At 49.7% G+C, this 25,756-nt stretch overlaps 8 protein-coding genes across 8 annotated transcripts; 5 read left to right on the top strand and 3 right to left on the bottom strand.

Annotated features, from left to right (window-relative positions):
* The first annotated feature begins 292 nt into the window (after positions 1 to 292).
* On the top strand, positions 293 to 1,091 carry FOBCDRAFT_321804 (uncharacterized protein). Its single transcript, XM_031188934.3, has 3 exons — positions 293 to 458; positions 509 to 663; positions 721 to 1,091. The coding sequence occupies exons 2-3, from the start codon at positions 609 to 611 to the stop codon at positions 900 to 902; spliced, it is 237 nt and encodes a 78-aa protein (XP_031036199.1). The 5' UTR covers positions 293 to 458; positions 509 to 608; the 3' UTR covers positions 903 to 1,091.
* On the bottom strand, positions 1,055 to 4,949 carry FOBCDRAFT_263041 (uncharacterized protein). The gene is made up of 2 exons (XM_031188932.3): positions 4,678 to 4,949; positions 1,055 to 4,587 (listed from the first exon to the last, which is right to left on the bottom strand). The coding sequence occupies exon 2, from the start codon at positions 4,553 to 4,555 to the stop codon at positions 1,385 to 1,387; it is 3,171 nt and encodes a 1,056-aa protein (XP_031036197.2). The 5' UTR covers positions 4,556 to 4,587; positions 4,678 to 4,949; the 3' UTR covers positions 1,055 to 1,384.
* Positions 4,950 to 7,460: 2,511 nt separating this feature from the next.
* FOBCDRAFT_296813 (ubiquitin-protein ligase RKR1) lies at positions 7,461 to 12,471 on the top strand (the record flags this gene model as incomplete). Its single annotated transcript, XM_031188935.3, has 3 exons — positions 7,461 to 7,751; positions 7,804 to 11,347; positions 11,396 to 12,471. 3 exons carry the CDS (start codon positions 7,461 to 7,463, stop codon positions 12,415 to 12,417), a joined length of 4,857 nt encoding a protein of 1,618 aa, XP_031036200.2. The 3' UTR covers positions 12,418 to 12,471.
* A 608-nt stretch (positions 12,472 to 13,079) lies between these two features.
* Positions 13,080 to 14,345, bottom strand: FOBCDRAFT_296810 (kinase-like domain-containing protein; the record flags this gene model as incomplete). Its single annotated transcript, XM_059611899.1, has 4 exons — positions 13,080 to 13,115; positions 13,170 to 14,102; positions 14,155 to 14,233; positions 14,281 to 14,345. The coding sequence occupies 4 exons, from the start codon at positions 14,343 to 14,345 to the stop codon at positions 13,080 to 13,082; spliced, it is 1,113 nt and encodes a 370-aa protein (XP_059465588.1).
* A 969-nt stretch (positions 14,346 to 15,314) lies between these two features.
* Positions 15,315 to 18,338, top strand: FOBCDRAFT_277825 (Muniscin C-terminal mu homology domain-containing protein; the record flags this gene model as incomplete). Its single annotated transcript, XM_031188938.2, has 6 exons — positions 15,315 to 15,353; positions 15,464 to 15,556; positions 15,648 to 15,733; positions 15,785 to 16,500; positions 16,548 to 17,591; positions 17,641 to 18,338. 6 exons carry the CDS (start codon positions 15,315 to 15,317, stop codon positions 18,336 to 18,338), a joined length of 2,676 nt encoding a protein of 891 aa, XP_031036203.2.
* A 392-nt stretch (positions 18,339 to 18,730) lies between these two features.
* Positions 18,731 to 20,634, bottom strand: FOBCDRAFT_187361 (mitochondrial matrix Mmp37-domain-containing protein; the record flags this gene model as incomplete). Its single annotated transcript, XM_031188939.3, has 2 exons — positions 20,246 to 20,634; positions 18,731 to 20,197 (listed from the first exon to the last, which is right to left on the bottom strand). Exons 1-2 carry the CDS (start codon positions 20,264 to 20,266, stop codon positions 18,731 to 18,733), a joined length of 1,488 nt encoding a protein of 495 aa, XP_031036204.2. The 5' UTR covers positions 20,267 to 20,634.
* Positions 20,635 to 21,157: 523 nt separating this feature from the next.
* On the top strand, positions 21,158 to 23,947 carry FOBCDRAFT_228945 (spindle assembly checkpoint component Mad1). The gene is made up of 2 exons (XM_031188940.3): positions 21,158 to 21,477; positions 21,551 to 23,947. Exons 1-2 carry the CDS (start codon positions 21,355 to 21,357, stop codon positions 23,726 to 23,728), a joined length of 2,301 nt encoding a protein of 766 aa, XP_031036205.1. The 5' UTR covers positions 21,158 to 21,354; the 3' UTR covers positions 23,729 to 23,947.
* A 359-nt stretch (positions 23,948 to 24,306) lies between these two features.
* On the top strand, positions 24,307 to 25,614 carry FOBCDRAFT_277822 (uncharacterized protein; the record flags this gene model as incomplete). The annotated part of the gene is made up of 2 exons (XM_031188941.3): positions 24,307 to 24,346; positions 24,431 to 25,614. The coding sequence occupies 2 exons, from the start codon at positions 24,307 to 24,309 to the stop codon at positions 25,612 to 25,614; spliced, it is 1,224 nt and encodes a 407-aa protein (XP_031036206.3).
* Between the last annotated feature and the right edge of the window lie 142 nt (positions 25,615 to 25,756).

Genomic DNA, 25,756 nt, shown 5'->3' with positions numbered 1-25,756 from the left:
CTTATAAATCACAGTGGTATATCTGTGAAGCACTACATTGATCGCTTATCACCGCATTGATTGTTATTATCACAGCATTATATCCAATATCACACGACTCCCCAAATCCCGAGGTCCGATTTCGTCCATCATGGAGAGTGCAAACTCTAAAAGCCCGAGATAATCACGCCTCAGCGTCACTTTATGTATCAGGCCATTCAATTCGCCACATCCAATCATCTACATCCGTATCCCCAATCATCAACGCTTGGGTCCAATCAGTCACCAAATGAATGCTAGGAATCACGCTTGTAGGGGTCGAGCTGAAGAGGGGGTTCTCTTATGATATAATTATGCTTCCGGGAAGAAAACGTGTATAAATATGACAACGAGGTCCTGATTCAAAGGAAGCTGCAAGTAAGAAAGTTAAACTTGACTACCATAACTTGAGCTATCAATTGACTTTATTGTTATTGAGGGTAAGCGCGCTGAAGGTTTGGGATATAAGACATACTGATTGAAGCTACAGCAACTCACATACCAACAAACCTCTATATCAACATTCACCTCATCGCCATCACAACATCAAACCTACAACCCAATTCTTCAATATAATACCATCGTTCACAATGGATCGCCAACCAACAGCAATCTCGACATCCCACACAACCCCTCCCTCAGAAGGTACACAGCACAGCTACACGCTTCCAATTCTGCACAAGCTGACTTCGTCATCTGCAGCTCCAACTTCTCCATCCGCCCAAGCCGGCGCCGACCGATGCATGCGCCACACGAATAGCTGGACGCCCTCGATCCAGCGACGACAGAGCTGGAGTCCAGAGGAGCAGAAGCATGAGATGCATATGAACAAGATTGGGCAGGTCGCTACAGGTCCTGGATTTACAGAGCGAGAGGGCTCTTAGATCAATAATGACAAAATAAGGACAAAAGGGAAATTGTAATTGTACGGAACGATTAATGGAATGGGCATGGAAAACACAAGGATGCAAAAAGGTCACGGACATTGTACACTACAGATTGGCTACCAAGAGGAACAGCCCAAGAATGAACACGATTGCTTAATAACTTATAATAAACGAATGTCATTGTAATCGTGGCTATCGAATGATGCAAATTGATGTGCCGAGGTATCTTGACTCCGTAGCTCCGTGTTATCATGCTCCGCTGAATGCGTCCCACATGTAAACTTCCAACAAAGAAAACAGGCTATCATACCATAAACGCTGGGGATGGCTGAGACATCCTCAAGCCCAATCGCTGCAATCCCAATACCAAACTCCAAAGAAATCCCCCACCATATTCCTCAAAAGTGAGCCTTTGCAAAACTCCCATCCTTCAACATATAAGGCAGTGTCGTTCGAGCCAATTCCGTATCCCGTATCCTCTAGTTCTGCGGCTTCACATCAGAATTCCTAATACTTGAAGACTTCGTCAAAAAGGCCGCCGCATAGACAGAACCTGCAACTACACCAGTTCCCACCAGAATCTTGCGCCCAATGCTTCTCTTCTTGGTCGACTTCTTCGTCTTAGAATTCGTCCATCGCCGAGCTGAGAACCGCTTAGATCTTTTGCAATGACTGTCAGTCCAAATCCTGTAAATGCTGTCAGAGGTGGGAGAGTTTCCACCCTGACTAACCATTTCATCGGCTGACTGCATTTTGCGAAAGATCAACATCTGCCCGCTGCCCGACACTACTTCGTAGCCTTCCTCCTGAAGTGATTTGAAGTAAGGTAGAAACTTGGCAGGGTCCACCAGCTTGACAAGAGCATCAGGAATAGGCATTGGCCTGTCACTAGCGCCGACTGCGGAATTGGCTTCGGCCACGCTCATCACCCTCGAAACTGGGTCAAAAGCGACAATTTTGTATGAGGCCATGTTGGGCATCTCTGATGTCTTTGTCGTAGACTCTTTAGCTTCAGGTGTGTAATGTTTCTCCATGATAGGCATCGTTGGGCGCCCACACTCTTCGGAATAACTTGTCTGCAGACCCTGAGGCTCGTGCGAATACAGATCCTTAATTCTCTTGGCCGCATAGCGATCTAGTGCCGTTTTTAATCTTGTGTCATCCACAGGAAAGCTCTCGTCCATAGATCCGGGCTCGACATCTTCCATAGAGCTTGAGCTTTCTTTCACGGATGATGTTCCTGAAATGTTATTGGGAAGCAGTACCGACTTGGACGATGAATTGTCCCTGCTCCAGGACCTGGCAAAATCCTCAGGAAAGTCTCGTGCATAGTTCCCCGTAAGTTCGGAAGCATGTGCCGTCTTGACCTGTTGACCTTTATTGCCAGACAGATCTTGGTTCTTGGCTCGTTGACTACTTTCTTGAGCTCTGCGAAGGACCGCAGCTCGGATGACATCGGCACTTTCAGGGCTGGAAGTGTCCATATTAGTTTCCGTAGAGCCGGGAGAAGACCTGTTCGGGGACCGAGAATAAGTATATAATGCTGAATCCGGGGAATCTTGGGAACCTGCCTTGGAATCGAACTCTCGGAGGCCGCGGGCGACTTCATCCAGAGGGACCGACATCTTGCCGGTGGGTTCGTTGGGACGAACTCCTGTGTACTTGCGTAGGTCCTGGAAGACCTTGGAGGCGTCCTCGGGCTGAACAGGATAGCCCTGAGCCTGGGAAGCAAAGTCCGAGTGCCTGTAACTGCCAAGATCTGTGTAATTCTTGCTCAACACCTCAGGATGCACCGCCTGAATGATGTCGTCAAAGCCAGCTGATGGATATTTGTGTAGATCCCTGTACTGCTTTGATGCTACTTCCGGGTGAACACGCTCCGTCTGGGGGTCGCCGTTCTCGAAAGAGTTATACGCACCCAAATCGGTATACTTCTTCGAAGCAACTTCGGGGTGGATACGTGGTGCTGGGTCATCCGCATTCTCGAATTTGCGGTAGGCGGGGAGATCATTGTACACCTTGGAAGCCTCTTCGGGATGTACTCGCTCGACAGGCGGTGACAAGTCACGAGCAGCGTATTTATGAACGTCTGTGTAACGCTTTGACTTCTCCTCTGCCGTCAGGGGTCGCAAGCCATCAGGCTCATTCCACTTAAAGACACCACCGTATAAATGAAGGTCGTCATAGTTCTTGGACAGCTCCTCTGGGGTAGGCTCTCTGAGACCATCGGGCTCGTTCCAGTGGTATGGACCATACTTGTGAAGGTCATCATACTTGCTTGCAAAGTCCTCGACGGGAGCATCGACCTTCGGGGCTAAGGGCTTGCCTCTCATAGTACGATCCATCTGCGCCTTCTCATGGGCCTTCAAAACCGACTGACTGGCTTCAAAAGGATCTGCGTATTGATCCAGATCCTTGTACTGCTTGGATTTCTCCTCGGGTGTCAGACGACGCAGACCGTCGGGCTCATTCCATGCAACTGGCCCATACATATGAAGGTCTTTGTAGTTCTTGGAAAGCTCCTCTGGCGTGGGCTCGCGCAGGCCATCGGGCTCATTCCAATACACACCCTTGTTGTACATATGCAGATCGTCGTAGTTCTTGGACAGTTCCTCAGCAGTCTGTGGTCTTTTGCCATCAGGCTCGTTGTGGTAAACGGGCTTGTACTGATCCAAATCATCATAGACCTTGGATTTCTCTTCAGCGGTCAATTGACGTTTGGCTAGAGGGTCATCCAGGTTCGCAGAGGAGTACTTGTCAAGATCTTTGTACTGCTTAGAATCCTCTTCGGCCGTAGTAGGTCGCTTTCCATCAGGCTCATTGTACTTGACAGGGCCATATTTGTCCAAATCATCGTATTCGGTAGACTTCTCTTGAGATCTCTCATCTATTACTGGTTCATACTTGTCAAGATCGTCGTACTTGGGTTGATCTGGCTGCCTAGTCTCAGTGTCGATGGTAGGCTTGTACTTGTCCAAGTCGTTATACTTGGGAGCCGAGTCGGCCTCTACAGACACATCAACGAAGTCAGTCGGCTTGTAGTCTCGCTGGGCATCGTATCGAGCTTCTGTTCCGGCCGTTGTAGACTTTGACACCCGACGGTTTGTTATAGGATCAATGAAAGTAGCATCTTGTCCGTGAACAGCAGAGAAGAGAGTATCTTTCGAGCTTGCCGCATTTGCACTTGCGCGGCTGAAGTGGTGAGCATTGGTCAAAGTAGCCTTGCGAATGTTGGCCTTGCTATCGCCTCGAAATAAGTGCTCAATAGCACTTCGCTCCACATCTTCGATATTCGCTCCTGGTCGCATACCAAACAAGTCACCCGCCCAGGCCGCTACTTGATCAATGGTAGTAAACTTTGAAGAATCGACAGATCGATTGAAGCCTTTTGCAGCCTTCTTGGCAGAAGCTTTGGACTTGGTGTCCCAAGAAATGCTGCGACTCAACGATGTAGGTTGCTGGAACCTGACTGAACCACGTCGACGTCCATTTCGGAATTCAGAAGAGGTCGAAGATGACACGGCGGGGGAATAGTGTCTGCATTGCTCGCATTTCGATTGTAACGAAACGGTAGAACGTAGAACATTCGCTGTGCCAGTGCGAGACTGAACAAGTCGTTCACTTGTCCAGATGCGTGTTGCCGCTAGCATGGTGTAGTAGAGCTATGGATGACCTAAAAGAGCTGGTTAACGTCAGTACTGTGTAAGTGAGTCAATCTTGGAACACGTGCTGGTTGCGAATGCCAGACATGTTGCAGATGCTATAAACTTACGGATACAAGTAAGGATGATTGAGGGCGAGCACCCAGGTGACAATCCCGGGGCTGCTATTGGAACAGTTCAAAAGGCACGGTACGTGATATAAGGCTGGAAACCGAAGCCGTCGGTTCTGGAAGTGAGACAGCCGTGACTAACACGGTGAGAATGTATTGAACGCGAGCGTAAAATCCTGTAAACTGAATGTGAATTATGTGAAACTGGAGAATGAAGAGAAAAGATGACGAGCTACATGAGGGGAACCCAAGACCTTAAAACACACTGGATGGACGGAACGGAAACGACGAACGACGACACGCGATGGGGCCTTGTCTGGTCAGGGACGGCCTGCAGTTCAATAAAGGCCGCCCGGGGGAAGGCACTAAATGAAGTGGAGACCCTGTAAAGTTGGGGGAGTGGAGAGGACATGGCCTAAGAAAAAGAGGGGACATGAAGAGAAACAGCCAGTGTAAGGCGAGATACAACTGGATTGATGATTGTGAAAGAACTAGAGCTAGAGGAGGGGCTTGTTTGGTGACGCTGTGAAACTGTAGCACGACTGACAGTTGTGACTCGTGTTGAAGGCCTCTTGTGTCTTCTTACTCCGTGCATTGTATCCAGATTCACTCAGAGACTTCAGCCCACAACCCGGTTGAAGGTAGAGCTTACCAAGCGCCGCAAGCGTGTCTCAACTTGCTGACGGTTTAAGGCATTGCTCTATCTTAGACACCTTAGGCAGTAAAGTACAGTATTCAGGCCATACAGCCGCTGTAACGAACCGTGACTACAGAAGCCAGACCCACTGCTCGTCGTCCATTTGCGGGGAAGACACCATCACCCCGAAGCGGCAAGTGGACGCTGTTCCCGCCCCGCCTGTCCGTGAACCAGCCGTTGACGTCAAGCTCGCAGGGCCCAGAGCCTCTGCCTGGGGAATTAATGATGGGCATATCTGCTTACACAGCCGCTTTCTCTTGACCGAAAGATCTTGTGAAACAATATGGCGTAAGGACAGAGTGGCTTACTTGATTCCAGACCAACATGCAACTATCGTGACCTCCATAAACAGACATTCCGTCCATCATCAAGCGGCCGCTCAAAGTTGTTAATGGTGCGGCTCACGCGAGGTGGCAGGGATGGTCGAGGTGGGCTTATCTGGTCTTTGCTAGGGTCTTGGTGGCTCTGAACCCCTAAGACATTCGATTTGAGGACAAACGCAAGCAGACCAGGATTCGATGCGACATTATTGAACCGGAAAATAACGAAGGATATCAACAAATGCGGCTCTCTCGACTCAACTCAAAAGTCTTGTTGCTATCGTGACGCCGGCCTCGACGGTCTCGGCTGAATTTAACATTTAGCAGACTGCTGAGGCTATGGGTTCTGTTTGTTTAGTGGTTGATTTAATGGCGCATATCGCGGCGATTAAACGACTCAATCCTACCTGGCGTGCCGCAACCAATCGTAAGACGACAGGGGCTTTTGTTGTCTGAAACCAAGGGATGGATTGCTCTCACATGCTTGCATGCAGTGGCGATCTATTACAACCTGAAATACAGGTCATCAATCAGCAAACCAAGGCCACCAGCATTCTTTGCTTTCTTTTTGCGAGACACAAGACATGCAACGTCAAGTTGTTCATGCTCTGGTAGAGTTCTGCCATTGACAGTTACAAAACTTGAGCCTGTGCTAATGCTCTGCTTATCTTTAAAGTGATTGGTATCACGAGCTGATAAGTCACATCTGTGCCTCTGTGAATCGATAGTGTATTTCATGCTGTAAGTCGACGGTTTGAGAAGTGATTACAGGGGTTCCGTAAGCTGATTGGCACACTGTGTGAGCCGCAGCACTCCGTTCATTGTTAGTAAACCGATGGCTCTCAATGGTTCCTACAGCGGGCGCTTAATGAAGGAACTACCATGAAAGATCTAATGCCATAAGATAATCTTAAAATTATTCTTACCTTACGTATGATCGCTTCACCTAAGAAAAGGTAAAAGCAGACTCTTGAAGTGACTTGAGACAAAATGATAAGTATTTCTATGGTTGGTCTCAGGTCTAGGTTAGCTGGACATCGTGAAGAAAAATCGGAACTACTTTCTATTGGTAGAGCACTTGCAATCTCAAGCTTTTCCTACGTATAATCTTTAATCGAAGTTGAGATGAAAGTTATTCTATATTCCCCGTAGAGTAAGTGGCAGCTAGAGTTCATAAAGGAATTATGTGCAAGCCTTTCACAGATATTTCGCGTTGGAAACTCACTTGCAATACCCATTTGTCACTGACCAGGCTGAGAAGATCGGCGTGAGTCAAGACGGCCAGGGCTCGGTGTGAGAGTCTACTGACGAATGAAGAAACTTGAAAGCAACAATTTTAATTACAGATGTTAAAAACCTCTAACTTCTCTTTCTAAGATACCATATCATCTCTTAACTCATTAACTTTGCTATTATCCATCGTCTTCCTCTGTCGTGAGTGAGGCTCATACAGTGGATAGCCCGACCCGCTCACCTTCATGAAATCGACCACGCCCGAAGGTGCCAAAAAGGTCTAGTCTAAAGACACGCCAAGCTACACTGAGTTTGCCTCAGTCTTTTTGTCACTTAGATTAAAGGCCCTAAGTTTAGCCACGGTCCGTGCTACGTGACATCATTGCCTCACCACCAAATTTGATATCATCATCAGACTTGGAAGCCTCGACCGATTTAGAGTACAACCGATCATCAGCCGAGCGGCACCTATCACCTTTTGATTCAGCTTCACGTCGATATTCTCACCTGGTCATCACCAAACCATCACAGTCATGAAGCGGTCTCAAGGGAAGCCGACCGGCCGTGGTTTTGAAGGACCCCGCTCCGGTTTCTCGGGCTTCGGAGGCTTTGGCACCGCCGCCTCCGGGACTTCCTTGTCGTACCTCGCCGAGCCTCCTTCATTTGCTGCTGTCTCGGATCCGAATGTTGTTGTGTCGCTCAAGAACATTCTGAAGAAGGATAGCACCACCAAGGCTAAAGCGCTCGAGGAGCTACTAGCTTATGTACAGGCTCATCCATTTGACAAGGATGGCGGGGTTGAAGAGGGCATCCTCGACGTTTGGGTGAGTTATCATTTGACAGTTCTTGAATATTACCACTTACCAATATGAATAGGTCCAAATATATCCTCGCACATCTATAGACAACTCACGTCGCGTGCGTGAACTGACGCATAACCTTCAGTTTGAGCTCATGAAATCAGCCCGCAAGCGTTTTGAACGTCATCTGCCAAAGATCGTCGGCGCATGGCTTGCTGGCCTGTATGACCGCGACCGCGTTGTTGCCAGGGCTGCTAGCGACGGTCTAACCTCGTTTCTTAACACCCCTGAAAAGGTCCTTGCGTTTTGGACCAAGTGCCAGGGCCAGATCCTTGACTATGCCATTGATGCTATTCAAGAAACACAAGATACGCTGAGCGATGAACGATCAACGACGGCGGAGGATGCCGAGGCAAAGTATTACCGAGTTGTTACTGCTAGCTTGTCACTTGTCTTGAGTTTACTACAAAAGGTCGAGCCAAGTAACCTGGAGAAGTTGCAATCTCGGTACGATGACTATTTTGCGGAGGAAAACGTTTGGAAGACCATTACTTTCAATGACTCGTCGGTCAGGAAGACAGTATGTCAGCTGCTGTTCGCTTCCATCGACCGGAAGTTGCCGTATGCCGATGATACGAAGGTCAAGCAAGCCTTCATTACAGGAGGTCTAAAGACCAACCAAGCTGGCTCGGCGCTCGAATATGTGCGAGCGTTGACAAAAATGACACAAACATATCCCGATGTTTGGACATCGGCGAAGACATCGAGCGGTCCAAAGTCTCCCCTTGGCAGGCTGCAGGCATTCGTCGCCAAGGGGTCTCAAGGGAGCCCACCCAAGTTCTGGGAGTACTTAGATCAACTACTGATGGTTCTGCCATCGGATTTGATCACACCCGAGGTCGCTTCCCAATTTTTGACTTCTCTCAAGTCTGGTATCACACATCGCGATGAACCTCGAACGAACACTTCCTATGCATGGAAGTGCTTCATCGACACAGCCAAACGACTGCTGAAAAACCTACCCGCCGACGATCAACTACCATTTGTGCAAGAACATCTCTTCCCTCTTATCGAGCAGTTCTTGTTCTCGGTATCAGAAAAGACGGTACCTATACCACTTGGTCCAAACGCGATTTCCGTCCTGGTCGAAGCTTACATCGCCACTGTCCAAGCGTCACCGTCAGTGGTGTCTGCATCCAAGGAGGAATGGGACCGCCTCGCCAGTGTCTTCTGCGCAAAGATCTCCGGATCGCTGCCCGAGGTTTCGCGAGAGTATCAACAATCTCAAGAAAAGATCTCAGAGGAAGGTCGACGGTGGTTCGGCCTGGTGGGCCAGATTGAGGAGAAGATAGCTGACCTCGAAGAAGACGTGCAAGACCATACAGCTCAGCCCTCTCTCAAGGCCATTTCTCAGAGTATCGCACTGCTGGAGAGCCGGAACTTGAAGCCATTTGGCGCAGCCCGAATCATCGAATATGCATTGAGTATGGCACCTCGCTTATTCGACGGCGATGGAGCTGCAAAGCTCTCGACGTTTTTCACTACTTTGGCTCGTGATGATGCTGCGAAAGCTGTTACTTCACCCTCTTCCAGGTACCTTCTCTCTTCGCTTCACCTTTTCGGCTCTGTGTCGACTCAATTCGCACCTATCTGGAACTCTTGGGTTGAGGCTGTCCTCGATCTACCATCAGAGGCTACTCGTGATGTTGCCCTTGCCTCCTTGATCTCCAACGACAGAGGAGCTGTTCTCGCAAAAGGCAATATGGACTTGCAAAAGCACATTATTGGCCAGGCTGCTCTTTTAGCGGTCGGTGGTAGCAATGATTGGGAATTGTTGGAAGCTGCTGTCACATATCAGACTCTTACCGACAGCAATTACCGAGAGCTTGTTCAAGCTCTTGTCGAAATCCTTGAGAAGGATCCTGGGAAGACGGAATCAACCCTCCAAGCCTTGGAGATTGCTGCCAAGGGTCGACCAGAGCTGTTGTCCCGCGATGAACGCGTTCACACAACATTGGTAGCTCTGCTTCTCGGTCTATCTGAGCTTGAGGATTCCACTATTTCTTCAAAGGCGACTGCCATCCGCACTCTTCTAGATACTCACACTGATGGAAAACTACCTGTTATAGCTGTCGTTCAAGCCAACCTCGAGCGAGCGGGAACGCAGTCTCTAGATATCAACACGTTGGTGTCGCAAGCATACAACGCGGCTTCGAGTGACATTCCATCTGAAGAGCTCTTCCCTAGCACCAACGTGTGGATGAAGGAGCTTGCGCCCTTCTTGGAATTGTCCGTCAATCCGGCTCTGTCAATTACCAACAGTATCGGTGGTGCTGCTGCATTGGTAAAGGCAGCTCCTCGATCTACCAATCTAAGAATTTATCGGGACAGAAAGGGACGTGCCATTCCTACAAGAATGGCCCTCTACGTGTCTCAGCTTTCGGAGAAGCTTCCACTGTCTCAACTTCCCAAGCCTTTCCAGCTTGAGCTGTTGTATCTTCAATGTCTGACTGTGCAGCTCATCTCCGATCAAATCACCTGCATGGAGGAGAACCGATTGTGGCAAACCCTGAAGCATGCTGAAGCGAGCGCACAGGCCGAGGAGTTCGTTTCCAAGACACGTGGGATCTTAAATCAGTTGGCTGCTGATGCTAGTGCCTGGAGCGACTCGGAAGAGAAGCCGATCATCCAAGACCTCATTGATCTGTTGACCCAACACTCGCAAGAGCTGACGCCCAGAGGGCTATACAGTGCACGTGCGCTCAGTGAGCTTGTCCAATTCCTGGCTGAGGCACATGGAGCACCATCCAGTTTCGAAGACGCTCTTCTGAAGCCTGATGTTCTCAAGATTGGCCCTACCACCGTCCTGCCGGCCTCGGCTATCATTGCTGGGTTTGGTGAGACTCTGCAGCCCTCCAAGATTGCTAGCAACTTCTGCAACAAGGTTGTGAGTGAGATCGCAGGAGCCAAGGCAGATAGTGACAAGACGTTGATGACTCTTGTTCTTCTGTCGCAATGTGCTCAGATTTACGACGCGGGTGAAATGCCCGTGGCTAACAACCGAATCGTTTTTGCCGTCCGTCAAATCACCTCTTGGCTGGACGAACCTGAGAGCCTGAGCCCAGCCCTTTGTGCGGAGATTTGTCGAGCATTGAACAAACTGCTACCTTGTATGAAGGACGTTTACGGATCTTACTGGGAAAAGACCATCGAGTTTTGCATATCGCTGTGGAACCGCGCCCACGAGTTCGAGTTGAACGAGGCTCTTCCCTTCATTCACTCTTCACTCAGGTTATTCAAGACCATTGAGTCTTTGCAAGAGCCTAACGATGATCTTGAAGATGCCCTTAAGGAGTACGCCAGTGCCAAGCCTAGGGCGTTGATTGAACTGTTGCGACTTCCTCGGGATACTCGCTCCCAGCCACTTGAGATTGTGGATGCCATGCTTTGCCGAGAGGTCCAGAAGATTTCTCTGCGACATGTGCCTGATCTGTCTGATATCTTTGGCTTGGTGGCGTCGGAATCGCGGGACATCCAGACAGCTGCGTTTAACCTGCTTCACCAGGCTCTTCCTGAACAGCAACAGCAGAAGTCCATTGATGCTTTGCTGGAAAAGACAGGTATGTGTAACGATCTACCCCATGAAGACCAAGAACTGATAGTCACAGATGCCCGACTCCCTGACGAACTCCTCTCACTTCTTCTTGACGCCCCCACGCTTGAGAAGTACTCAGACGAGATGCTCGCCGAGTTTCCCTCTCCTATCCGCTCATATCTCCTATCCTGGAAGCTCGTCTTTGATGCCTACTCGACATCATCATTCAAGATCCGAAACGACTTTACCGACAACCTTAAGCAAGATAACTGTGTAGGGCCACTGCTAGACTTCATGTTTGACGTGCTAGGTCACTCAGCTGCTCATCCATTGAAGCTAGAAAAGGTTAACCTCACTTCAGAGCACATCCAAGACTACGATGTGAAGTTGGCAGAGTCGGAGCCCGAGGAGAAGAACATGCAGTGGCTATTGGTTCATCTCTTCTATCTTCTTCACAAGTACACCCCTGGCTTGTTCCGTGCTTGGTACATTGACTGTCGCTCGAAGCAGACGCGCATCGCTGTTGAGTCGTGGACAACCAAGTACTTCTCACCCATCATCGTCACAGATGTCCTAGATGAAGTCCAAAAGTGGGCTGATAGCCAGGAGCCTCCTGCTATGGACGAGAAAGAACTTGTTGTACGTGTTGCTAGATCCTCTAGAGAAATCATAGCTGGCTATGAAGTTGATGAGGATCAAGCGGCAATTGCCATCAAGATCCCTCAAAATTATCCCATCGAAAACGTCTCTGTCCAGAGCCTCAACCGTGTCGCTGTCAATGAGAAGAAGTGGCAGAGTTGGATCATGACGACACAGGGTGTCATCACCTTCTCCAACGGCAACATCATCGATGGTCTACAAGTCTTCAAGCGAAACATCCTCGGTGCGCTCAAGGGCCAGAGCGAGTGTGCTATTTGCTACAGCATTATCTCGACTGACAAGCGAATGCCTGATAAGCGATGCACCACTTGCAAGAACTTATTCCATAGGACGTGTTTGTACAAGTGGTTCCAGAGCAGTAACCAGAATACTTGCCCACTGTGTCGAAACCCAATTGACTATCTGGGCTCGGATACGAAGAGACGGCAGGGTTAGAAGGAGCACCACTGGGTAGTATAGTATAGAAGATAGAATAAAAAAGTTTTTCATTAGCATCTAATACCATGTTCCGGTAGAGAGATTGGGTCAATGGCGCGTCTACAGCTTGGCACCACCCTCCTCGTTGTCCTCGCTCTCTTCAACAAGCCTCGCACCACCCTCCTCCTTATTCTCCACAAATCCGCTCTGCTTGTCGTCCTTCTTGTCAGAGTCTCCGTTCTTTTCGGAGCTTCCAGCATTGTCATTGCCAGTATTGTCGCGCCTAGGAGGGTTCTTGAACTTGTCGACCTCGGAGGGGATGAACTTGTTGTTATCTGCTTGGGGTTAGGGATGTTGGAGAGAAGGACATGGAGTACGTGCCTTCGGGGGCGCCCATTGTGTCTGTTTGGAGTATTTTTGAAGCGTAATTGGAGCGTGTATTTATTTACTGTGTGTTATAAGTGTTGGTCTATTTGTGTAAGCGTTTTGGGATGTGTTGGATTCTTGTTTGTAGCGTGTGGTGAATTGATGAGATTGATCGACGAGACAGGAGTTTCGGTCGGGTTATATAGATTAAACGAGGGAAAGAGTATAACATTGGCAATGAATTTGACGGTGAGTTGTTCATTATTGGTATGCAATGCCAGTGCTTCAGCGATATGATGCTCTGCCAACTGACCTCAGGGGTTCACGGCCAAGGCTTTGTGAGCAAGAGCCTGGGACCTTGATTAGTGATGCAACTAGGGCAAATAAGGTGAATAAGAACTGACCTGATCAGCAGTAAGTCGCTGACTATCGTAGCGAAGGAGCAATGACACGAGGTCGATGAAGTCGGGGTCTGCATTGGGAAGAAGGTCTTCCCAAGGACGAGCGGGGAAGACAGTCCAGAGCTCGAAAGGTGCGACCTTGAATTGTTTTGCCTCGGGCCATGTCTCAGGCGTGGGCGTACCAATAGTCTTGAAGACGCTGAGGATAAGACCGAGCTGATTGCCATCTTCATGGACCGCTCGAGACTCGAATATAGGGGTTGGAGGATCGCGGAGTGCTTCTGAAAGCATGACGCCTATTCCCCACATATCAACCTCTGTTCCGTAGGATTTATGTCCGAAGAGTACTTCTATTGCGCGGTAAGGGCCTGTTCCAATATCGAGGATTTTATCGTCTGCTGGTTCTGACTGGGTTGATAGCTCGGGATGCCATGCTGTGCCAAAGTCGGAGAGATATGCTGGACCAGTTGGAGATGAGAGGAGGATTGCGGACGGTTTGATGTCACGATGGATGATGCCTTGTGCGTGTATATCCTTCAAAGCGTGCAAAACATCTCGGAAGATAGACCGGACAGCATTAAGCGGTAAAGGACCATTGGCGAGAAGGTCTGCCAAAGTATACGGCATGAACGGAAAGACCAGAACAAATCTCTGCTCCTGATCTCGAAACGTTTCGAGGAGAGGAATACACGGTTCTCTCAACCCCTTTAGAATCTTGGCCTCCCTCTGCGGATTATGCGGCTCAATATCCTGATAAGTCACAATGACTTTAAGCGCCTTATCACCAGAACGAAAGACCTCTGAAGTCACGCCATCGGATACAGGCCGGCAATTCCCATACGGCCCAATGCGTATCCCAGAGTCACCCTCCTCTTCCTCCTGAGGGGGCGGAGGTGTTGGTGTCGAGGTTGGCTGACAGGCGAGATTGTACTCGTCCTAGGCCATGTCAGCGGATCCGCGAGTTCTGGACCGCTGAAATTCGGCGCACCTGAGTAGAAGCGATTTGGTAGGCGGCCTGTTCTATGGCGATGGCCTCACTCATGCTGGTTGTAGCAAGGGAGGCTTGTCTACGTATGTGAGTTAGTATTTGTACGTTACACATTAGGCTACTTACATTTTTTGAATCGTCTCATAGCGCTGAGACATAGTCAACGCAGCTTTCCATTCCGGTAGTTCCATTGTTTGCAGGGTTGTTTAGATACTGTAGATGACAGGTCAAATAAGATCTAGAAAGTCAATTGCTGTCAAAAGATTATAGCACAACAGATAAATTTCCCCGCCTGATGGTAAGAACAGCAAAGATCAGCCTTTGTTACTGGGATGTCTCAGGTTTGAGCATCTGGTTTCTGGTGGAAAAACAGATGGAGAACAGGCCCGCTATTTCATAAAGCAGAAACAAGGCCAAGATGACGAGGAGCAGGGGGTATAATAGTTATGCAATGCCTGTCAAGCCAGAACAGATCTAGATATTGCTTCAGTGTACGGAGTATAAGATACTTGAATATAAAGCTTCATCTGGGTTGATATTATGTGAGTACCGAGACGACTTTATGCTATGAGGTCATGTCGTGGCCTCGTGACTCTAACTTAATTTGTTAGGGAACTTCTCGAAGGGCTCTAGAGAAAATTAACCAACCACCAAACGTTTTGCCCATTAACTTAGCTCCACCGTCTCCAAGCTAAGCTACCCCAGCCCAAGCCCAAACCTGACTCTGCCAGCCCTGTCTTGTTTCGCTCACTTTCAGTGCCAGCCTCTCTCTCTAGGTCAGGCCTTTTAGCCGTTGTCGTCCCAGCCAAGGCATTAAGTTACTCTTCTGTCATCTTTCCAACCTCGCGTCCCGTCCATCCTCGGTTGCATTGCATTGCATTGGATCTACGCATTCTGCGGCAATAATACTCACTTACTCCTCAGAGTCCGACTCTTCCGATAATAACACAATCATCTGATCTACTACGGATACTCCTTTGTTACGTAGCTCATCATCGCATACGAACTCAGCTTGTCTACCTCCGAATCTCGACCGACCCCTCTCGCTCAACCAAGACCGCCATGCGCATCACGTCCTCGAGCGATTAATCCTATAATTAATTCACCACTCCCTCATCCGCATCTATACATAATTACAGTAATCCTTTGCGCTGCCCATCATGGAGGATATGGCCAGGGCCGAGTATCCCGCCATGCTGGTGAGCTTAATCCCCTCGACTTCCAATTCTATCGCCACGGGCGACAATGGAGGCAAAAGTCAATACAATACCAGGCTGAACTTTGGCTGACTCTTTTGCGCTATGAATAGGCAACTCTTCAGCCCAGCCAGGCGGTGCAGACTCTTACCGAACGAATGAAGCGCATGTCCCGCGTCAACACCGAAATTGCCGACTGGCTCCAGGTACGACAATCCGCAAACCGCCAATGGCTACGCAACGACATGGCATCATGCTGCGAGCCTCGTCGACATCCCGCTAATCAATTCTACGCAGGAGCGCCGTCGCGTGGAGGATCAGTACGTGCAGGGCCTCAAGAAGCTTGCTACCTTCAAGGTTCCCAATTCTCAGTCTGAGCTAGGGTAAACATCCCTCCTGAGGCTTTTGTATCGCAATCACTCACAGAACTGCAGTGTGTTCCAAGCGCCGTGGAATAGGATCATCGACTCGACGGAAAACATCGCCCACTCGCATCATCAGCTTGCCGATCGCATCGAGAGAGATATCGAGCATCCGCTGCGCAATTTTGCCAACCGCAAAGATGTCCAGAACATGAACACTATGTCCAGCAACCTAACGACTATGGCTAAGGACCTCGAAGAGTCCCAGAATCAGGTCGATAAGCTCACCAAGAAAGGAGGCCGTGCAAACACTTCAAAGGTCGATGCAGCTTCTTCCAAGCTCGAATCTGCTACAGGACAGTGGGAATCGCAGGCACCCTTTATCTTCGAATCTCTTCAGGCCCTCGACGAGTCACGAGTGAACAACCTGCGTGATCTTCTCACACAGTACCAGACCCACGAATCCGATTCAGCTGGACGTGTGCAGGAGAATGCTATGGAGACTCTTGCTCTGATGCTCGAAATCGACACGGAAAAGGAGATTCAGTCATTCGTTCACAGGGCTACGGCTGGCAAGGCGAAGCTTCCTACAAGGACATCAACACGGCAGTCGTCTTTCGCAGGCACAACTCCTTCGACACCAGTTCCTCCAAGCACTGCTGATAGCACCAATTTGCCTGCTCCAAGCGCTCACACATCGTCTCCTGCGCCTGTTCCAGCTCCCGCCTCTTCCCACGCAGGCGATGATGATATCAGCGAAAACAACTCGGTTCCCCAAGAGAAGCCAGGTAAGTACATTGGGAACATTCAATGACTATTTGCTAACAGCTTCAAGGTGGTAAATTGCGCCGCCTCGGTACCATGTTCGGTGGACGCAGGAGACAGAGCATGCACGCCGGTTTCGGCCAACTCTCTCCCGGAAAGCTAGGCCCCAGCTTCGGACGATTGGGAACCAGTCACAGCCAAAATGACCGCGGTGTCTCCCCTCGAGGCTCCTCCAACAACCTCGCAGAGCACCACCGATTGTCCTCTCTAGCAGAAACTCCCGATGTGCCCAAGCTACCCAATAGCGAGACTGACTCACCCAGGCCCGATGCCTCGCATGAGAACACGAACGGAGTGTCGCACAACGAAAATCTGCTCGACAGCCCGATCCCACAAACGGCTGGGGGTACAGTCAACGGGAACCATGAACCCGATCTGTCAGATGTCCAGCCTCCTCCTGGTCCTCCGCCATCGCACAAGCAGGAGAACCAAACACCCGCGCCGCAACAGCTCGCAACCAAGGATGCTGAAGGATTTACCGTTCCACCACCAATGAACGACCCTATCTCTGAGGCTCAGCGTGAAGCTAAGGAATCTGGCGAAGACCCTGACCAGCTTCTCAAGGTCAACATTCAACAGACACCTGTGGAGGATGAAGATCCAGAAGCCAAAATGGCTGCTCTTTCTAGCGTCGCCAACAGTCTCAAGCTTGGGCCGGCCACTCGTCGTAGTGGTACGGTGAGAGGACGTCGTGACGTGCGCCATACTATGTATGTGCCGCCGCCCAACCTCCCTGAGAGCGGTACAGATTCGTCCCTGAGCGTTAGGCCAACATCTCCATCTTTCGCACAATCCCTTTCCAAGGGCAGTGCAGTTGCAGCCTTGGCATCTGAGGCTAGCATTGCTGGTACTTCAGATACGCAGTCTGTGCGGTCAGGCAACTCATTGGGTGGCCTGAACCACCCTCAGCATGCGCATATGACTGCTCCAGGACTGAACACGTCCATCATTGAAAGTGTTTCTGCTATATTTGAAGATGGTGTTGTCAAGTCTACAACTATTACTGGCGAGGTTGCATTCGTCAACAACCCCAGTGACTCTGGTGATGCGAAGAGTAAGCAACCCCCAATATCACGGTAATTGCACCAACTAACACATATCAGGCTACGAGACTATCCGCATTAACAACTTTTCGGCCCTGGAGCGCATCGGACCGAACCGCATTTTTGTGCAGAACTCATCTCCTGACCATAACGATCAGTTCAACCTCGACGTATCTCACCTCACCAAGAGCGCAACTGCATTCTCATACCGAGTATTTTCCGAGGACTCCGAAACCCCTACGCTGGGCGAGCATGCTCCTCTCTCCCTCAAACCCGCATGGAAGCCCCAAGGAGACAAACTCGGCCTCTTGCTTCAGTACCAGCTCAACCCATCCTCAAAGCTCACCGCCCCAGTAACACTACACAACGTTGTCATCGTCGCGACCTACGAAGGCAAATCCAGCGGTGCCCAAACAAAGCCCGTAGGAACACACCTCAAGGACAAACACCTTGTGTACTGGCGCATCGGCGATCTCACCCTCACCACCGAACCTCACAAGATCGTCTGCCGCATCATCGGCGCAGAAGGTGCAGAGCCTAAACCTGGCCACATCGAAGCACGCTGGGAACTCACGGCCACAGGCGATCAAGTCATCGGCAGCGGTATCTCCATCTCCAGACTCGACGAGGGCAAGGGTAAAGGCAAAGATGTCTCCGAGGACGATCCCTTCGCAGACGACACCGCTAGCACAGAACACAAGTGGGTTGACGTACCTATCTCGAGAAAGCTCGTCAGCGGTAAATATGAAGGACGGTAGTGGGTAGTGTTGAATAATTTTCACGTGCATGGATAGAAAAGACAAGATATCTGCCATATCTTGGCGGCGCATTGAATAGCGAGCGTATAGGGCTAGTTCCTAGGGTGAACTTTTCACTCTTCTACATTTTGTTACCCATCTTCATCTTTTTCTTTAGTATAATTTTCTCTTTGTATGCGTATTTGTATGTTAAAAACCACACCTAGGGAGGAACAGAAAGTAGGCTTATATGTATGGAGCTGAAAGAGACAGAACCATGATGAATCATAAAAAAGGACAATATGTCCAGAGTCTTTTTGCTACTTGGCTGCCTCTATACTAATTCCTTTTTGTCCTTATACTCCAAAACCGTGGAACATAAAAGGTGACATGCTTTTAATATACAGAAATGATCACGCCTTTTTGCTCTTTTTACTATCTTGATCCTTCTTATACTTTGAATACTTCTCCCCCAGATAACGCCACGTTCTCGAGAATCCGCCCATCAATAAGCCCTTGATACTTTGTACGGTACTTGGCCAATTGACCGTTTGCTTAATGACGATACGCATCGTTTCGTTAAGTTTCTGGGCGTCGTCTGTGGCGATGCGGCGCTCAAATTCGCCTCCTTGCATCTTTTTAACGGCACCGCCTTCTTCATCCGTTGAAGCCTTCATGAGCTCGTTGAACTCTCCGCGGGGAATACCGAAACGTCTTTGGTACTGGAAGTATAGACGTGATCGGAAGGTCTGGGGGAGTCGTCTGACCATGTTACCGCGGCGAACGGGGTCCATGTCTTGTTGGAGTTTGTTGCCCGCTTCGGGGTTCATGATCCAGTCTGTGTCGTCGATGCGGCAAGCGCCTGTGAAGTCGACATTTGGAAGGGTCTTGACAAGGGGGGCGTAGAGACGACGGAAGTGAATGATGTTGTTGTCGACAATGTTTGTGACTTTGCTCTTGTTCTCTGTTGGGAGAGCCATTCGTGGATCGCCTAGATAGCTCAGACCTGCGATGGTGCTGTAGAGTTCAGCTTCTGTGAACTGTGGTGGGAGGAGAAGAAGAGCTGTTCGAACAGCGGCGATGAGGTTATGTTGGTTGGCGAGTCGGACACGAGGATGGTCGCGGAGAATCTTGACGGGCTTTTGAAGACGACCAGCGAGGTATAGACTATCCCATGAAGAAAGGTCGCGAACGAGGTTATCGATACTTGTGACGCCGTACTTGATGAGCATACCGTTGACCTCGACGTATGGATTGAAGTAAACGCCAGCACCCCAGTTCTGCACACGCGATACAACACCCGAGCCTAGCGAAGCCAGTCCCGAATAATGATTCCTATGTTGCTTCATATTGATCGAATGCCAATGCTCAACATGCGATACACCAAAGATAAAGTCCAGCACTTTCGGCGATCCCTTCTGCGACTTTATAAGCGCCTCCGGTGGATTCGGATGCACAGCGCGAAAGTCCGATTCCGAAATACTAGCCTGCGAGGGGCTCTGCGGAAAGACACCAGAACCGTAGGCAAAGCAGTACATTATCGGCGCATTAAACTGCCGCAGCATAAGGCGCAGAGCTTCCTTGAGCTCATAGTTGATGATCATGTGTTGGTTCGCGCCGAAGAGTCGATGTGGCAGGTCAGCGAAGGACTTGATGGGTGTGTCGAGGTCTTCCCATTCGCTGCTGAAGACATTGAGTTTACTGCTTGGTGTTGAGGACGCGCTACTTGCGATGGATTCGTCGGAGCTTGAGCTTGAGCTTGAGCTTGAGCTTGAGGTGGGGGGTTTCGTTGAGTTGGAGTAGCATCGTGTGTATTGTGTTGGAGGGATTTGTCGTAGGTGGGAGGATCGGAGGTATATGGCACGGGTGGTCACGGAGGACTGAAGATATTAGAGGACGGCGGAGAGGTAGGGGGATATAGAGCTTACCCGGAGGCCAATTGAGGCCATCGTTGAAGATGTGAGTTCTCGGCAGGTGATGTGAGAGGTTGAGTTCAAGGTTGAAGGCTTGAGAGGTTGTAAGAAATGATGTTACAGCTGAAGCTCTCGGTGCCAAGGTCGTTAGCTGCCGCGGAAGCTTCGGTTGCATTCACCCAAGAACAAGAAGAGCTACAAACAAGCGCAAGCAAAAAGGAACGAATAAAACCGTCGTCATTCAAGAATCGACGTCAGTGGAGCTCGGTTTTGTAAGCGGATGGATCGCAAACTCGACTTCGGTGATCGTCGGGTCTGAAGCTTGACACAAGGGAAAAGAAAGGGAGTGGGTCATGAGGAATGTGGGATGGCCAATCGGGGGAGGCTCTAGAAACGGGGGCAGGGGTCCATCTTTATCAGGTACGGAAGACGTCACTGGGATGATATCGACTTGGCAAGCTTGGAGAGAGGATGGTTTGCAAGGATGCGTCATTATGGGGGGAGTGATTGGAGAGTTTGTCAGGGGTTTTAGGATGTGTTTGGCCTGAATTTGGCTTGGGATTGGTCCATTGGTTTGTGTAAAACTCAAAGAGCTATTGTTATGGCGAAATGCGAGTCAACTTACAAGCAGAACAGACGCAACGACAATAGGACAATTGTTGACCAACCCTAATTGTTGCAACAATAACAGTTGGTCAACAAGCTATTAATTGCATGACGGAGACTTACCTGAGAATTCTCAACGTTAAACTAGCCTGCCGTTACACGCCCCCAGAGTTCAAGAAGCTTCGCGGAGCTTGACGCAGAGCTTCTTCCAGCATACCCTACACATTGGCTCAAAAAGTCTTGGGCAAGTCTCTAGGCCCAAACGCTCTCAGTATAAGAGCAACTCATCACACTATACAAACATTTAATTCATCTCCCTTCCAAAGCTTATATAACTCTTCTAAGATAATAATATTCTCATGCCGCATCTCTCTTATATCGTCTTGAAGCCCACTCTTTGAACGCAAGGACCAGCTGGGTCACGTGATGACACAAGCTACCGTGGTGATCGCAAACAAACCATCTCCAGACCGCAACCTTTCATTTAATCAAGCAACTCAACCCGCAAAACTCGGAAAATGCGCTCCTATACGCCCAACGATAAAGATGGGCGTGGGAGCCGGCGAAGCTCTGTTAATGCCAGATTCCGAGCCAGCACGTCTACTATAGACAGACCTCAGACATCTCTACGACAGTCCAGGGTAAGTCAACACAAAACAAAACAAACATTCCCGAGCTCGAACACAAGTTTCTGACCGCGAACCTTGGCTGCAGATTTCCTCTTTCCGCGCGAGTACACAGCCTACATACAATCTGTTCACGGGCGAATCAAATATTCCTCGACCTCAATCTAGGCAAAGCCACGTCGCCGAGTCTGTCCGCCCCGGTTCGCGCGAAAGTCATAAGGAGAACATGGCGCCCCCGGACGCGGACGAGTACGAGAAGTACAGGCGAGAGATCGAGTCATTGAAAGCCGAGATTGGGACGCTGCAATATCGAATTCAGACTGCCGAGCAAGAGAAGGAGATTGCGACGTCGGAACAAAGCAGCAAGTTGGAGCAAGCTCGACGGCGGGAGCAAGATGAAGCGCAGCACCGACAAGCGGCTGAGGCTGAACGCGAAAAAGCGGTAGCGCAAACAGAAACTCTTCGAAGAGAATTACAAGAAGTCAAGGACGCGATCGATGGCGATAAGAAGCAATTAGAGCGCAAGGCTCGTGAAGCAGAGGATGAGGCCCGCTTGCTGCAGGAACAGTTGGAGGACCTATCCACAGCGAAGGACGATGCCGCCCGAATTGCCGACCGAAAAGCCACAGACATGGAGATGCAGATTGCCGCGGCGCAAAAGACTATCCAAGAATTTGAGCAGGAGAGCGAACAGCGGGAGAATGTCCTACAACAAACACAAGCTCAATTGGCTGAGAAGGATGGAGTGATCGCGAATCTCGAGGCAGATGTGCTACGACTCAAAGCGCAAAGCGGCGATGCAGAGACGATGGAGATCATCAGACAGGAACTTACTGAACAAGTTCAGCATATCCGAAACCTCGAGGCGACGAATCGTGATCAGCTCTCCGAACTTAAGCACCTACGAGCGTTGAGCAAGGCAGTTGAAGTTGTCGAAGAAGAGAAGCGAACATTACAGCGAAAGCTTGAGTCGGCCGAATTGATTGAAGCAGAGCTTGCCGAGGCGCGTATCCAGCGACAACGACTGGAAGACGAACGCTTGGCTTGGTCGGCGTATCTAAGAAACGCTGCCGAGACAGACGAGTCTGAGTTTGACTCGCCAGAGGCTGTGGCAAGGGCCCTTGTTGAAGAGCGCTTGACGAATGCATCATATGTTGAGAAGGTCGGGTCCCTCCAGGCTGAGATTACTGCTGCTCAGAACACGATCCAATCGCTTCGCGACGAGCAGGCTCAACTGAAGAATGAGGTCGAGAATGCGAAGACTGTGGCAAATGCTAGCAATGCCGATAAGGCCCGAATGCGACTGGAGCGCCAACGTGCCTTGGCCGTCAAGGAGGTCGAATACCTCCGCGCACAGCTCAAGACCTTCGATACCGAGGACGAGACACTTCAGCCAGAACAATTTGACCAGGCCCGCGTACAGCGCGTGCAAGAGCTGGAGGATCTTGTCGACAAGTATAAGATGGAAGTCCAGAACCTACACGCAGAGCTATCGTCAATCGAGCCCTCAGCACCAAGCACACCCCAACCCGCGACAGGAAGCAAGCGCTCAAGAGCGGAGGATGACAGTTCTCAAGAGCAACTCGGCCAACTCACGCGAAAGAAGCGTATGCTAGAGGAGCAATTGACCAAGTCGCAAAACAAGATTGCTTTGCTGGAGAAAGACTTGTCTACCAGCAAGGAACAACTCAAAGCTGCTAAGCAACAAACACAAACACGTGTTCTATCACTCAAGTCCAATCCCACATCAGACTTTGAAGCTATCAAGCGCTCCACCCTCGAAGCACTAAAGAAGGAGAACGAAGATCTCCTCGCAACCCTCCAATCCAAGAACGCCAACTCCTCCGTCCCTATGATCCCAACCTCCGTCCTCGCCGCAATGGAACGCGAAATAACCGCCGCCAAGTCCGAAACCGCCTCCGCCGAGAAGCGCACGCGCCGCCTAAAAGAAGTCTGGGGCTCCAAATCCCAAGAGTTCAAAGAAGCCATCTTCTCCACGCTCGGGTGGACCGTGACGTTCATCCCCAACGGCAAAATGCGCGTCGAGAGCACGTTCTACCCCTCGCAGACAGACGAGCATGAGAATTCCATCGTGTTTGATGGCGAGCGCGGCACGATGAAGGTTGGCGGTGGACCGAGGAGTGATTTCGCGAGGAGGATTAATGATCAGATTGGGTTCTGGGTTAGGGAGAAGGGATGTATTCCTGGGTTTTTGGCGGCGCTGACGTTGGAGTTTTATGAGGAGCATACAAGGGCTTCGAAGTAGGATGGATATGATGATAGTTAATACCCCTGTATATTTGTGTTTATAATGAAGTCAGTTGAGGATTGTATATAGGAGGCATGGCTGATGCCTTTCTGCAAATACATCCGTGGACTCCATGTATCTTAATGATATGGCCGCCCAGATCGGCTAAAGCGTTAACATAGAGCTTGTCAATCGTCACCCTGGGGCCTGGGCTTGTTTCCAAAATCTAGTTGCGCCTGGCCTATCAAACTTGACCTTGGTATTGTGAGTAGCGCATCATATATCAACGGCGACTTGGTTGATGGCTCAGGGGTCATCTGGCCGACTTGGGTGCCTTGCCGGGGAAGTAAGCTGTGTGCCATTCTTCTGCGTACTATACCCAGTCGGTCGCAAGGTAGGAACACCCAAGTGCAGCATGTTGTGAGTTACTTGGTCACTAGGGGGGAAAGACTTCGGACACTCTCGCTTCAGGTAGGTATGCAGCCCCCGGGGAGCAAGATGACTTGCAACATTAGATTGGGATACTAAAATCCACTGATCTAAATGGTTGGCAAGGTATCATAAACTTACCTAAGTATTTTCATATCTTAGATAGGATGAATGTCCTAAAGTTTCTTGCCTCCCCTAGCCTACCTGGTATGCACTCTATGGACTTGCAACTTCCTCTCACAGCAGTGCTTTCTCTCGTAATACTTGGCTAACCAAGGTACTTTTGGAAAGGCATCTACCAGGCCAACTTGTACTCTACAAACTTTTGCTCTTCATCCATCGTCATCATCATCATCATCATCCATCAAGACTATACCGTATCATATCAAAACATCATGTGCGAGTTTAACGACGATGAGATATCAAAAGATCCCAACCCTTTCATCACCGTCCCTCCACCTTCAGGATCTTCAGGACCCCAAACCTCCATCACCGTCGACCTTACCCAAACGCCAGATTCGGCCGATGGTCGGAGACCAAAACGTACCACTGGCCGGAAACGTAGACGTGCCACTGTGACAGAAGAAACAGAACAACTTGAGAATATTCCATCGGTTAAGCATGTTCAGGCTGATCACGACTCTATTCCGACTCCTTTTGAGACACCCTCGACTGTGAATGCGCGCCAAGATCCTGCCGTCGATACTCCTGATGTTGCACCACCATCTCAACGCAGCAGTTCGCCTCTTTCACCTCCACCATGGCTTTCAGACAAACCACAGCCTTCAACTTCACAACGGCGGCCTTCGACTCCACCACGGTTCTCAAGTCCACCACTACAAAGGTCTTCCCGGTGGGTTGGACACGACCAAGACATTCCCAGCCCGTCACATGAGCCAGCAAAAGTTTCGCCCCGTATAAACGGCCTCCGAGGACTTGGAGAAGCCCTCATGACAAACTTGGAAAAAACTCACGAAAGAGATCGTCACCAGTTGATTCAGCTAGTGCTAGCTAGTTCTCAAGGCGAGGAAAGTTGCTCGGCCGACAACTTGTGCCTACACCGCAGGCAACTAATTGCTGCGATGGATGAGCCGTACTGGATAAAGATCAACTGGCCACAGATTGCTACGGGTGAAGGAGCTGACCGACCTGTAGAGCTTTACCATGTCATTTGCTGGGATGCAATGATAGACACAGAAGGACTCTTGCCAAAGAAGCTCTTCCCAAAGATGGTCGAAAATGAAAGTGGAGACTTCGAAAAGATTGGGCTCATGGCGAGACAGTGGCTGAAATACTCGGGCAACGTCTTTCCGGACAGAATGAGCAAGATTCTTGAGAGACTCAAGACTATTGTGAAGCCTGGAGAAGATATCGCTGAAGTTTGGCGACTCAAATGTAGGCGAGAACTGTGGCACGTAGCGGACAAAACTTGTAGTCTTTCGGCAATTCTCTTGATGGGAGATACTTATGTATAAGAAGTGATGGAGGGGGTTGGCTTTGATAGTAGGTAGTTATAATAAGATTATCAAGTTATTTGCATAAAAACTTCTAACTTTAAATCAACGTGCTGTAATAACTAGTCTAATAGCTTGCTAAGATATACTAAACTTACTAAAC

Source organism: Fusarium oxysporum, chromosome VIII, assembly GCF_013085055.1.
Source record: "Fusarium oxysporum Fo47 chromosome VIII, complete sequence".
In the NCBI taxonomy this organism is placed as follows: Eukaryota; Fungi; Ascomycota; class Sordariomycetes; order Hypocreales; family Nectriaceae; genus Fusarium; species Fusarium oxysporum.
The sequence above is the reverse complement of the archived record's forward strand: the minus strand, read 5'-3'. Positions and strand labels throughout refer to the sequence as shown.